General features: G+C 35.3%; 1 protein-coding gene across 2 annotated transcripts in view; it reads left to right on the top strand.

The window, feature by feature from the left end:
- JAG2 (jagged canonical Notch ligand 2) overlaps nucleotides 1-14,189 on the top strand; it is a 75,843-nt gene extending 61,654 nt beyond the window's left edge. For both annotated transcript variants that reach the window (XM_032211381.1, XM_032211301.1), the window contains 7 exons: nucleotides 521-606; nucleotides 3,964-4,077; nucleotides 4,244-4,359; nucleotides 6,292-6,540; nucleotides 9,920-10,048; nucleotides 12,590-12,749; nucleotides 13,892-14,189. In XM_032211381.1, the coding sequence (XP_032067272.1) occupies nucleotides 521-606; nucleotides 3,964-4,077; nucleotides 4,244-4,359; nucleotides 6,292-6,540; nucleotides 9,920-10,048; nucleotides 12,590-12,749; nucleotides 13,892-13,926 (889 nt within the window). In that variant the 3' untranslated portion in view covers nucleotides 13,927-14,189. The remainder of the gene's footprint in view (nucleotides 1-520; nucleotides 607-3,963; nucleotides 4,078-4,243; nucleotides 4,360-6,291; nucleotides 6,541-9,919; nucleotides 10,049-12,589; nucleotides 12,750-13,891) is intronic.
- The last annotated feature ends 765 nt before the right edge of the window (nucleotides 14,190-14,954 follow it).

Genomic DNA, 14,954 nt, shown 5'->3' with positions numbered 1-14,954 from the left:
GTAAAATCTAAACAATGTGACTGGATTAGTTTCCTTTGAATTATATAGTCACATTGCTAAAATGTCTCTTACATTTGAAATAATAATATATATATATATATATATATATATATATATATATATATATATATATATATATATATATATATATATTCCTATAAAATGTATGTAATTACCCATTTTAATAGAATTTGGGGAGTTTAAATCAAGTTTGTTATTACCCATTATTAAAATTCTTTACCTACTGCTTCTGTTAATAGAAGTCATTTGCTCAGTGTGATTTAAGATTCCGTTAACTTAAATTAACAAATTAAGAAAACAGAAATGTTTTATTAAATAATCATACATTATAAATTAACTACACTACTTGAATTTTGCCATGTTGACTAAGTAATACAGTGATTATGGATAGAAATAAATTTAAATTTCAGCACATTATTTTATACAAGAACTAATGTTCTCTCAGCTTGAAAAACTGTTGACAGCCTTCATTGCGATGATAGATTTATCATTTTTACAGTTACAATGGAGGCATCTGTGTTGATGGTGTGAATTGGTTTCGCTGTGAATGTGCACCTGGGTTTGCTGGTCCTGACTGCAGAATCAGTAAGTATCAGTATAGGAAAAGGAGTGAAAAATTCACACTGTTGTCATGTCTTATCCTCAACCAAGCATTGAGTAAGTTTTAGTCAGCTGTACCTCAAATAATGAAGCAAAAACTAATTGAATTAATCATTGATGCTGATGTTTGTCTTACAAAAATGGTGCTCTCTTTGTTATTAGATATCATTTTATAAATAACCTTTTATAAATTATAATATATATTTTATAAATGGAATTATAAATAATGTGGTTTAAATTGTATTTAAATTATCTGCTACTTCCAAACAAATGTATAATACTAGTATATCCAGTCAGGAACTTTAAAAGAGAATTTCTATATTCAACTCAACTTAAGGGTGTCCTGTAGTATATTTGTTTATTATTACTGTATATTTCTCTATATATTTCTTCATTGTGATATTTATGATTTATACATGGGTTATGAACCTCTGCAGAGATCATTCAGAATATTCCAGAACCAAGATGGTAGGAATTTTGTCCTGTCCTTTATTTAAATTCTATTTCTTTTAAATTATTTTTCAGTGATGGACAGTTCCATTTGTTATTTGCAGTTCAAATCTTTCCATTTTAATTTTTTTACTAATTACAATTTTCTCTCTGTTGTCATTTCTGTGTTTATATTGGGATACACATCTCTTAAAAGGTTTCTCCCTTGTTTTGGGACTACGAGCTTTGAATGCTGCTTTATTTCAAATACAAGGAGTTCAGGGACAGATTCCCTTCACTGAATAAGCACACTTTGTCTTGCTTATGTTTAGAACAATCACCCTGGAAAGCCCTGACACATATGTCCAAAGCTTCTCACCTACTCACCATCTTTTGTTCTCTCAGCCAAAGTGCTTTTCTCAAGCTAGCTTCCACTCTAAAAACTTGTTTATGGCCTTACTAAGGTCTTGAGAAGCCCTGATATTTTAGTATTACACCAATCGTGAATTATTACTTTAAATTGCTGCACTGTATTTTACACCAAGTATGACTATTAGCACATCATTTTACTTGTGATTTCTTGCAAGCATAGTATATTAACAATAGAAGAGAATATAGTAGCTCAGGTTTGAACTGTGGAATTCTTGGTGCTCTGTTGCAGAAAATTCATTATCTGACTAGATGTCTATGGAGATTCTCAGTCACCCAGATCATGGTTGCCCCTAGGATGCTCTTCAAGAGGCAACTGGACTTAATTCTTCTTGAAAATGTTTCAATTTTGATCCGAGAACTGAAGAAGCTTCTTGGATGAGCATCAAAGCATTTTCAAGGAAAAAAACAAAGTTCAGTTGACTTTTGAACAGCACCTTTGGGATTACTTAAGTAAGGGAACACTTTCAGTGCTAGAAGGGAGTGGGTTTTTTTCTCTTGTTTTTATACAATAGCTTTCCTTGTCAACATTGATGGGGGTATTGTTTTCTCCTTGACAGTTTCTTTTTGTTTACTGCTTGTTGTTAGCCTGAATTGGTTGTTTCTTGATTAGGGTATTGTTTACTGCGTGATTGTTTGCGTGGTTGTTAATCCCTGTTATCTGGGTGTTGATTTGCTGGTGAGGAGGTATCTGGTCTTTTTGTTTTAATTCTAGTGGTTTTTTAAAAATTTGACTTATTTGTATTTTACATTCTGAGTTGCCCATCTCCCGCAAAGAGGGACTGTGGGTGGTGCACAACAAAGCATCAAAATATAAAACATATAAAAATTAAAAATGTTAGAATTTTTTTAAAAAAATTGATTAAATGTAAAAATAATTACACCCTGTTAAATTTAGTAAGGCGTAGGGAGAGCTCTTAATGGCACCAACAAACTTCACAACTGTGTACTCCTTTGGGGTCCCCACTCAAGGTAGCAGATCCATGATTTACAGCAGAGTTCCCCAACCTTTTTGGGTCTGAGGCAGAGGTACAGGCACCTTTACACGCATATGCTAATGCGAGTGGGGGGAACGTGTGCTCATTGGCCAGCCACTCACGCAGCTGGGTGGTCAACAGGCCGCGGCCCACAGCTTGGGAACCTCTGATTTACAAGATCTGCACCACCAAGTAATTTAGAATTTTGAGTTCTAAGAAGTTCTAGATGACTAGGTGGTAGCATCAGGTAAAGCCAATGTTGGGTTCAAGCCTGTATCTGGCAAATATCATTCATTAATCTTATTTGTCAGCTGTTTCCTCCTACCATGTCAGGGAGTAACATGAATGTGGCCAGTAACATAATAAATTAGAGTGGGCAGTGCTAATATTTTTGAATCCCTTTCTTTTTTTAGACTGGAAAGGTTGCCTCTTAACCTATCCCCAGCAAACATGTTTTACTTTTGTTTTAAACTTAAGCTTTCTAAGGCATAAGATACTTGTTTTGTCTCAAATCAGACAAAACTAAGTTCTAAGATTTTTAGACTCATTTACTCTAGATTTCCTATGAGGCACAAATGGTAGACTGTATTTGGAGATATCTAGGTCAATGTTTGCTAACTCTGCTAAAAGGCACAGACATAAATCTTAATTCCAAGTGGATCCAAACAGAGTTCTATGTATTCTATAGCTATGCATTCACAGATGACCAGCCTCTGTGACTATAGTGACTATAGTTACAGTTTGATCCATTTGGAGAGATATTACATTTTGATATTACATTACAGTTTGATCCATTTGGAGAGATATTACATTTTGAACAGAATGCTCTTTTTCTGGAATGCTCAGCAATATTACTGCATTATATAAGAATTGCTGGCAAACTGTTTTTATTTGTGTTTGAACAAAAAGTCTCTGAGCTTTCTTTACAGCTGAAAATAATTCTGATTTTTCTTAATTAGCTTTTTAAGTCCCAGAGTCTGAGTAAATATTGCTCACTCGAGACAATATTGATAATTTATAAATTTATATATTCCATTATTTATATATATATTCAAAAGCACTGGTTTCAAAAGAAAGCAGGTTAGATTCGTTCTTTGCCATAATTGAAACCCTACTGATTTTCTTACAGAGGTTGGATTTTCTCTATTTAGAAATAGAAATAGTTGGCTTCCATGTGGAGGAGATGGTTAACAAGTAAAACTCACTTTCATATTTTCTGCTTTAGTAAGATAGTCTCAAAGAAAATGTAAGAGGCATTTTAAAAAAATAAAGGTTTCCTAGCATCAGATCTCTATATATAGAGGAGTATGGCACCCATCATCTTCAGACACTATAACTAATGGTCATGCGACTCAGTCTAATTCAATGCATCTCAAAGCCATAATTTTGGGAAACGGCTACTAATACAATATCTGAATAAATTCTAGTAAAAGTTGCTAATATCAGTAGCCACTCATACATTGAGCACTTGTTTTTTCTAAATCCCTTGAATTTTCCTTTTCTTTAGATATTGATGAATGCCAGTCCTCTCCTTGTGCATATGGTGCTACTTGCATTGATGAAATAAATGGTTACAGGTGTACTTGTCCTGCTGGACGAGCTGGAACAAGATGCCAAGAAGGTAATTTAAAGCTGTAAACTAAAGTAAGAAATTAGATATTGAAGTTTACAACTTGCATATCAGTGATTGCCAGACACTATCTGCAAACTTGAACTTGACATTTTCTTCCTTGGTTAAATTTACCTGTTCTTAAATTGCTGCCTTTCCTTCCCTTTTTTCTTCTTAGTTATAGGCTCTGGAAAATCTTGCTGGTTTAAAGGAAAGTCCTTTCCTCACAGGAGTAGATGGGATGAAGAATGCAACAGTTGCCATTGTCTGGATGGACACATTGATTGTACCAAGGTAAATTTGCAGTGGTTTCTTCTCCCACTTTAAACAATGACAAATGAATGTATTGATCTTTATGGCAACCTTCCTCTGAATGTTTTTAGAGTGAGAACATTTCCAATGCCCAGAGATTTGTGGCTAGGGCTGATAAAACAATACTTTAAAACTCAGATCTTAAAATTCATGGCTCTTGGACCACAGTGCAAGCCTCTAAATCATATTCTGTCACCAGCAACATTGTTTAGGAAAAAGTAAGCTATATGGGACAGGCATCTCCTACAGGAACTATCAGAAAAGAATGATAAACTGTGGCACTTCTTGCCTGTCAATTTCAGTGGGTATTACAAGTAAAATGGGAGCAAACTAGATGGACACAAGATAAAAGAGAATTTCAGCTTACCACCCAAACAGCAAAAATATGTGACTGCCAGAAGTATAGCAGCAGCTTACTTGGCATTGTGGATCCTCCCTCAAGCTGAGACGAAATGGTTTTGCACCTAAACAGGGTTAGTAGAAGGATTGCTACATTCCTAAAACTACATCAAGGTGCCATCATAGCTAGGACTGGGCAAGCAAATAAGGAAGAGTAGGCTGCAGCCCTACTTCAGATGTGAGAATAAGAATATGCCCTATCTGGGTGCAGAACCATACTTTTGTCCCATCTGTTTGGGTCCTTAAATCATAATATTGTAGTACTAATAATTGTGAATGGCCAAATTGGACATACAAGTAGTCCTATTTTGTATTATTAAAAAATTTAAAGAGAACTTAAAAACTAATGCAAACTAATACAGAAGAGAGAGGGAGGGAGAGAGAGAGAGAGAAGATGGAAGGAAGGACTTTCCAATTTCCTTTGTAGCAAATATAACAATGCCCACAAAGTTATCTCTGTGATTACAAAAAATACCACATCTATCTTTTTCTAGTCATCAAATTCACTAGTCATAACTGCATTTCTTAGTTTCCTGAAAAAAATCTATAAGGGGGTTCAAGTCAGCCATAAATATAGACACTGTTTTCTGTGATAGAAGTCAGTTTAGCCATCTCTGCAAGTTCCATCATTTTCTCTAACCATTCCTTTATTGTGGGTAATGTAAGATCTTTCTACTTTTGAGCATATAGTAATCTCTCTATAGTTGTCATATATAAAAACAAAATTCCAAGGATTTTTTTCTAGCTGTCCACTAGCTGTCCATGTCTAGCATCACAAAGAATAGCCTCTAGTTTCATATATAGGTAGTCCTCGTTTAACAACTATTCATTCAGTAATCATTCAAAGTTACAATGGCACTGAACAAGTGGTACTTGTGACCAGCTATTCCAGCAACCCTGCAGCCGTGATTGTGTTCGGACACTTGGCAACTGTCTCCCACTTACAAAAATTGCAACATCATGCAGTCACATGACCATCATTTTTAACTTTCCCTGCAAGCTTCCCACAAGCAATGGGGAAACCAGCAGGCAAAGTTGCAGGTGATTCTGGCAAGTCACTTGCACTCTCCCCCAACTGGCAGCAGTCGCCTCCAGCACTGCCTTGCCATCCACCTACACACACTCCCTTGCCCAGCTACAGCCCCACTGTACTAATGCCACACTGACCACCCACACATCTTCCCTTCCCAGCAGCAGCCAGCCCCACCACACTCACCCTGCATTTTTCAGCCACCCACATACAGTCATTTGCCCAGCAGCACACCATACTTCACCTACCACTCGTGCACCCTCTCCTGCCTAGTAGCAGCTACCCCAACTGTGTGGAAGCCACATGTCACCAGCCTACTTGTACACCATTTCAATTCCAGTTAGCATTATTAACTGAGGACTACATGTAGATAAGAAACAAGAATTGAATGGCATGAACAGACAGTGATAGGAATTAATTGTAAATCTCCTTTAGTGTTTCCTTTTATAGTCCATTGAAATCAATAGGTCTGTATTAAATTCTAGGTATGGTGTGGAAGGAAATCTTGTTTGCTTACCAAACATGGGGACCGTTCTAGTTACCAATGTCCTAGAGGCCAAGAATGCCAAGAAAATTCATACATCAAATGTTTCCAACCACCTTGCATTGACTGGGGAGAATGCAGTGAATCAGAACCTCTACTTGTTAACATCAAGTGCTTCCCTAATTCGGGCCACTTGGACAACAGCTGTGCAAGAATTACTCTGATTTTTAACAGAGATAAAGTACCCCAGGTAAGACATTTAAGTTTTGTTTAAATTTTGCTAATGTTTCACACATCCTACTGTTTTGTAATTGATCATGTTGCTAGCAAAACTCTAATTGTTATTGTATGTAGCACTTTTACCATTTCTGTTTTTTGTCCTCTGCTTTGAAGGCAGTGAGAGAGAAAGTTTCATTTTATTTTGAAGTCTGTTGGTATTGTGTACTGATCTTTTTCTTAGGAAACTATTCCTGTCTGGTTATGTGGAATGTTACTAAAAATCAGCTGTCTTGTATAAAATCATTTTTTCTAATTGTGAAGGATTCCATGTGTCTTATTTAAGATTGTCACCAGCTTTTGATATAAAAAATAGGTAGATGTGTGGAAAAATAGTAAAATATTATTATAATTGGTTCCAAGTTTGCTTCTGCTACAAGTATTGAGTAAATTATTTATATATTCTTCCTGGAATATATTGGGACTTCAAAATTTCCAAAAGTCTATTGGGAATGACCTTACTTGCATATCTTTTTCAGAATTTGCCTATTATTTGGCCTTTTGTGGAATGAGCTTTTTGGCAGGATGGGTTCTATTTGGTCAGCTGGTGTAGCTTCCTTGTGCTACCATTCCATCTGTATCACTTGGAAAGGAAATGCAACAATTTTGGAAGCAGGCCAAATTTTACAAAGATTTTGGATCCTATCCCCATCACACTTAATTTGTTCTGATCTTCACATTTTCCCATTCATAGCCACCATGGTCAATTAGTACATTTTGGGTGGAATATCAAATTGTTTCTTAATAATTGAATTCTTCTTAGAGGAATTTCTTGTGATACTCAAGAGAGTAGAGGACAAAACTCTGTGACTGGTACATTTCTTCTCTGCATTTCTTGAAAATATTTTCTTTGTTGAAGAATTGGAATCCTTAAGTGGAAAAAAATTATATAAATGAGAATTCAGGTATTTTTTATACATACCTATTTTGATCCATTTAGTCAACATCCTGATTGATTCTGTGAAAATGGAAACAATTTCCTGACTATGATCTTATGCCATTTTTAATGTACCTAAACATTGATAAAATGTCTTTTCACAATCTTCTTTTCTCCAAATGTAACATTCTAAATTCCTTCAACTTGCCCTTATAGAGTATAATGACATGTCTCTCACCATCCTCTGAACATGTATTGACCCATCAGTATACCGGAAATGCAGTACCCTGGATTGTACATAGTATTCTGGGTTTGATCTCAACAAACTAGAATAGAAGAGAATAAGGTGTTTTATGTTTTATGACTAAGATACTTTTATGTATCTTTGATATACCATATTTTTTGGAGTATAAGATGCACCTTTTTCCCTCAAAAAAGAGGGTGAAAATCTGGGTGCATCTCATACACTGAATACAGCATTTTTGGCTTCCTGAAACTCCGCTCCCTTCATCAAAATGGCCACGCATAGCCTTTTGGAGGCTTGTAGAGTGTTCCTGGGGGGCTAGGGAAGGCAGAATTTTTGCCCAGCCCCCAGGAGCACTCTATAAGCCGCCTAAAGGCTATGGGTGCCCTTTTTTGACAAAAAGTGCTGTTTTCATGAAAAACAGGCTTGTTTTTTGCTTGTTCCCCAGCCTCCAGGAGCACTCTGTAAACCTCCTAAGGGCTATTCATGCCCTTTTTTTTGACAAAAAATGGGCCATTTTGGGGAGGTCTACAGAGTGCAGAAGCTTTTTTTTTTTTTAATTTGCCTCTTCAAAATTTTGGTGCGTCTTATATTCCGGTGCGTCTTATACTCTGAAAAATACGGTAGTCTTTCTTCTAATGCAGCCTAAAACTCTCATTACTTGACCCACACCCAAGTGTTTTTTCCATTTTCAAGTCATGAATCTCTCATCTTATGATATCCTATATTTTTTTCCCTAATACTTAATATTCCTCAAAGCCGTGATGTCACTTTTGACATGCTGGAAGTGTTGCCTTTTCTGTACTCAACGTGGATGAGTAAGAAAAATGTGTAATTGGTAGATATAATGTGCTCTTTTGCATTTTGGATTTGGGCACCTAGAGGATAGTATATGTGTCAGAAGGAATCATCTAGAATCGTCACCTTTCTTTTATTAGTCTTGGTGATAAACTATGTCCACTTGAATTAGATGACAAAATCCTAGCTTTTGTAGCTTGTTCTTGTTTTTAAAAGCGTCTTCAAAGGATAGAAGTTGAAATTGGTTACCAAACTAGGAATTTACTCTGTTTCATATTAATTTTCTTTGTGATAGAAACTTTGCCAGCTATCTTCATTCTTACCCTTTGTTGAAAATGTAGATTTCATATTACTCTGCTGTTTATTAGAAGTAATGGCATTCACACTATAGATAGTCCTCAACTGAACCCAACATTTATGTTGTTAAGTGAGAAATTTGTTAAGTTTGCTCCATTTTACTTTTCTTATATTTGTTAAGTGAATCACTGCAGTTCTTAAATTAGTAACATGGTTGTTAAGTGAATCTGGCTTTCCCATTGACTTTGCTTATCACAAGGTCACAAAAGGGGATCACATGACTCATATGACATTGCACCCATCATAAATGTGAGTCAATTGTCAAGCATTCAAATGTAAATCATATGACCATGGGATGCTGCAATGGTCATAAGAGTGAAAAATGGTCATAAGTCACATTTTTCAGTGCTGTTTGTATTTCTGAATGGTCACTAAATGAACTGTTGTAAGTCGAGGACTACCCATATTATTTGGAAAGTATTTATCTTAAGAGAATTAGTTATAAGGATTATGCTTTGCCTCCAGTTCACCAAACTTTATTTTCAGATTCTCCACCATCCACACTTCTTTATTTATGATTTGATCTGGTCTGATTTGATTTTTAACCCACTTTTATTAACAAGATGTATTAATACAATGGTCAACACAATACTCCTTCTTCCTTTTTACCCTACAACAACCCTGTGAGAGAAAATGACTAGCCCAAAGACACCCAGCCAATTTTCTAGATTAGAACTCACCATCTCCTGCTTTCTTAGCCAGCATCTTTAAGCATTAATGTTTTGTTTTCTGGGAGAAGGGAAAAGGGTGCATCTTTTGCAGATGACTACCAGAACCTCATTTCTGGCCACTATCTCTTCTTTTTGCTTTAGAGATAGGGGAAAAAAATACATTTGTCAAAATTTGTCATGCACTATCTCCTTGCATATCTCCAGTCAAGTATATAGCAGTCCAGTGAGATTGCTGAATATGAGAATAGTGTTTCTAATATTACTTATACAGATTATAACATAAGAACTTTCCATATGTTGTTAAGTTATAACACTGATTTCCTTTTTGTTTAATAGTTTAAATTTTCTATAAAATAAATATGCACTTTAATTTTTTATTTCCGGTTGTTACATTTTCTTCTCTTAGGGCACTACTGTTGAAAATGTATGCTCTGAAATAAGATATTTACCAGCAACTAGATCTGTTTCTAGTGAAAAAATATTGTTAGTGTTGTGTGACCTATCCTCCATAGAGAATGCAGTGGAAGTCGCTGTTGTAAGTATTACATTTTTGTTAAGTTTAAATAACTGTCCCTTCTGGGTAATGCTGTATTTTGCTTAGTAATATAGTAATAACTACCCAAGATTTGGATAATGAGCTGATTATTATTGAGAACTGGCTTATTATGAGTGAATCTGTCCAAGAAAAGGGCAGAATGTTGAACAAAGAAAGAACGTAAGTGTTGATATGACCCAGAAGGAGAAAGGGTTTGTCTCTTTCTTCAGTGAAAGAGAAATAATCCCTTCAGGTCCATATAAAGTGAATGTTCATTCAGTTATTAAAGACAGATGTGTGACTTAATGCAAATGGAAATGGAGTGTGATTCAGTTTAAGAGATGAAGAAAATGCAGAGAATGTGTGGGTGTTAGATTTGCTTTCAGCATGACTGTTTGCTATTTTTAATTATTTGTCACCTGTTTTTAATTAATTTTGGTGCTAACCTACTTGATATACCTTTGTTCAAGGCCAAAAGATAAAAGTATTTTTAGAATTTATAAAAATTATTCTAGATTTCACCATAGGATGATCGGGCATATATAGTTAAGTAGACATGGGGAGATCTATTGTAACTTGGAATAGTCGCTAAGCAACAGGTCACAAGTCGAGGACTACCTGTAATAGATAGATAGAATTTGATACCAAAATTGGAATAATAAAATGATACAAAGAAGTTAGTATATCAAAACGTGGTCCTTTCATGGCTAAGACAATGGAAATGCAAGGTTCTTTATATCATGGGGTACTTATAAACAGCTGGGTGTTTCTCTGTTAAATTATATTTCTACTTACTCCTCGAGCAATACGGAAGGAGTTTGATTTGCTTTTAATTAATAAATTTCAATGGTAGACTGACCTTTCCACTGTTTTACTCTTAAAATTAGGTTAGTCAGTGTACAAGACTAGAAGTGGGTGATTCACTTCCTTTCCAAAAACCAAAAACCATGCCATTTGCCCACATTCATCCCATCTCTTCCCTTTTTAGAGAAAATTGTTCCTAGGATGGTTGTGCTGCAGCTTCAGAGCACAATCTTGAGGAAGTGGATTATTTAGACCTCTTTCAGGTTTCAGTCCCCAGTGTGGGACTGCATTAATCATGCTGATGGATGATCTCTGGAGAAGCACTGCACATAGTCACTCATGCTTTGGTCACCTCCCATATGAATTACTGCAGTGTGATCTACATGGAGGTGTTCTTGAAGAACGTCCAAGAGTGGAGTTGGTCCAGAATCAGAAGCATAAGCAATCAGCGATATATGTTATATTTTCACTATGCAAACAGCATTGGCTTCTAGTAGGCTTCTTAGTGCAATTCAGAGTGCTGGTTGCCATCTATAAAGTGTTCATGGCATACAGCCTTTTTCCAGTTGTCTCTGCCTATCCCAATCTGCAGGAGGGATATGTTCCAGGCCTTATTGATAAGATAATAGCATGTATACAACTCATGAAGCACATTTTTTTTCTGTTGAGCCAGCCCTGTGGGACACCATAGGACATGATATTAGGCTAACTTTGACCCTATTAGCCATTTTGAAAGCTGTTGAGCCCTAGCTATTTTTTCAGACATAGGGATTGGTAAGCTAATTGAGCCTAGTTGGATTGGTTGTTTAGTTTCTCGGTTATATATTGCCTATCCTTTTCTTTTGCTGTTTTTTAAAATTTTTCATTTATTATGCCTTTTAAAATACTGTTAACTGACCGGAATAACATTTGCAAGATAGGCAGCTGTATAAATAAGATTTATCTTGTCTGGCTGAACTAAAGTGCCTTGAATACCAGAAAGGTAATAAGATGAGTTCAGCCTAGAAACTAAGAAAGTGGTTTGAAGGGACTGAAGACTGCTTGATGACATTGTTTTGACTGAATAATTTTGGCTGATCATTCTTAGCTAAGTTGCCCAACTATGGTTGCATCTATGATACAAATTGAAGAAAGTTTATGTAGTATATGTATCAGATTATAACATTAATGCAACTATCTAGCTAGATAATACATCAAAAACTTTTAAATGTTAATTCAGTTTAGTTTGCTGTAAATAATAAGATATCTTCAGTATGTAAGCAGTTGAGTCAATGGATTGAGGAATCAATTAGGCTACTATAGAAAGGAAGGGAGGGAGGAGGGAAGGAAGATGACTATTAGCATAAGAATATACTTAAGTATTATATTATAAGAGTTATATCAGTATAATAGTTTCATATTATAAACTGCCCACCTAGCAGTTTGAAAGAATGCTTGATTAATAAATACTTCTTTGTTAGGAAGGTAACAGCCTTTGGTGTATAGTCATGCTGGCCACATGACTATGAAAATGTCTTCAGACAACACTGATTCCCTTGGCCAAACAACTGAATAAGCATTGTGCCCAAAGTCGGACCTCATAGAGAAGGAAACCTTACTTTTTATCTTCTTTTCATATTAGCTTGAAACCAATCTTCATGCCACAACAGTCAACTGGAATTCTCAAGTTCCCCATCATCAATCTCAATAAATTAGTTACTTTTAAATGTAAGTTTTCCTGTTGCCTTTTCTTCCTAGTCTTTCATCTTGCATCAGGACGAGACGGATAATAGTCTCATACAGAATGCTGCCAATACTATAGTAAATGCAATTACAAGACGGCAAAACAGCACAGTTATGCTTGCAGTAACAGAAGTCAAAATAGAGACCATAGTAGTTGGGAATTCTTCTTCATCAGGTAAGATGAAATATGCATTTGAGACAGAGTGCCTATCTCAGAATATACTGATTTCATAGTATAGGTACTACTTCTTTAGCTACTGTTTGCAGTTACCGTGGTAATGAAAAAGTAATTTTATGACTAAGCTTTGCATTTACAACCTTTGCAGGTCAGTAAGGCAAAAGAAAATTGAAGTAAGGTTGTAAGCATAATCATGGTTTCACTTAGCAATCCCTTCCCTTAACCAAATTGTCAGTCATGTTTAAAAAAAAAAAACCCATAGTAGTTTGCTTAGAATGTAAAATAGAAATAGACTATTGTGTTTCATTTTTGTTTGAACATCTTTTAAGCACTGAGGTTTGGTTTGATTTTTTTAATGTTCTATAATAGCGATGCTTAAGTTAAAAATGTAAGTAAAATTCTGTCTTTCCTTTTTTATTGAAATGCGTTACCCTATTCCTTCTATACTTGCCCATAGAAAGAAGGAATCAATTCTAAATAGGAAATGTGGTAAGTACTAAAATAAATGCCTTTTCCACATGTCTATCCAGATAACTTTCCACTTTAAATTTATGATTGTGTTATGTTGTAGAAGTGGAGATGCCCCCTTCACAAATCATGACTATTTCACTACAGTTCTGCACGGAGCAGTGACAGGAATAACATTCCAACCACTCTTCTTTTGGGGGGGGGGAGGGGGAGTTGGTTCAAAAATAATCCCAATATTTGCATTGAAAGACTGTTCTTCTATGTCCAAATGTGCTTAACTCACTGTGTCATAAATGACTGGCACAGGTATTTCAAATGACAAACAAATTAGATACATAGTTATAATACAGATTTCCTTTTTTAAATAACATCTTGACTATTAAGAGTTCTATGTGCTCATCTACTTATATTTTCTCGGATAATGATAGATAGATATTTTGTGACTGTTGATAATTGAAGCAGACATTTAATGCATTTCAAAGCAGCCCTTATTAAAAATTCAGTATAAATATGATAGTTGCTTCCTGGGTCCTGACTCATTAGTTTGCAAAACAATTCATTGATTGCATGGCTCACTGCAAATGGTGTTTATTCTGCCTTTTGGAGATTTCATTTGCACTGCAAATCGTTTCAGGATTCCCTTTCTAAGTTGTGTTTGCTTTGCTTTCTAGATTATCTGGTTTCCAATCCTGTGTGTAGTTTTTAGTATTGTATGGATAACCTGCCAATAATAATTTGTGTGTGGTGGACACGAAAGAGAAGAAAAGAGAGAGAAGAAACCGCCCATCCAGTGAAGAGGATACAAATAATCAGTGGGCACCTCTAAACCCTATTGGAATCCTATAGATAGACCTTACAGTTCATACGGCATTCATTATGAACAGAAAATTTTATATCTCCTCAAAAAGAACTTACGATGGGGTAGAGGAGTACACAGAGTATGAGGCAGAGGAGGAAGAGGAGGAGAAGAAAAAGAGGTTATGGAAAGGACAAATTCCTCTCTACAAACTTTCTAAACCTTTGACAACAAAGGTAGCAATGGACTCATTAGAGAATAGTCCGGTTAAGAACACTCTCAGACAACCAAATGGACAACAGATCTGTAAAAAATGTGAACACAAAAAATCTTGAAGGTGGAAAGAGACTAAATCTGTGTTTGGACCATGACTACATTGCTTACGTTTAAAACAAACAATGGAGAAATTGGCCTCTCCATTGTGCATAAAAGACACTTACTGTCTGAAGTCAACTATTCATAGTTACTTTATTTGAATAAAAAAATTAAAATAATAAAACTTTATTTTGTTCTTTTAACCTTGTATAAATTATTCACTGACTGTCAGTGATAGAGTAATCTTGATAGTTGCTATTTTTGTAAATTTTACTTAGAATCTACTTGTAAGGCAGAGGAGAGAAGTTTGTATTTCAATTCAAAGGCTTTCTCACAGAAAGCTTAACATGTTTACAAATGGAGGGGATTTTTTTTTTTTTAAATTGTTACAACAGTGGCTGGGAATCCTCCTGGTGAGGACAGTTGCTGAACTTAAGGAAGAAAACAAGAAGTGTCTTCCTTGTTAATATTTACTAAAAACTTCTCTCTATACTTCTACAAGTTTGTCCCCTTGAAAAAAGATTGCCTTATTCTGTGAACAGAAGAAAATCTATAGAGATCTTTCAAACTGGGATGGTTAGAATAAGTGGCCTTTTTTAATTTAATCTGTCAATTGGTTTAAT

This window comes from Thamnophis elegans, chromosome 1 (assembly GCF_009769535.1).
Source record: "Thamnophis elegans isolate rThaEle1 chromosome 1, rThaEle1.pri, whole genome shotgun sequence".
Lineage (NCBI taxonomy): Eukaryota > Metazoa > Chordata > Lepidosauria > Squamata > Colubridae > Thamnophis > Thamnophis elegans.
The sequence above is the reverse complement of the archived record's forward strand: the minus strand, read 5'-3'. Positions and strand labels throughout refer to the sequence as shown.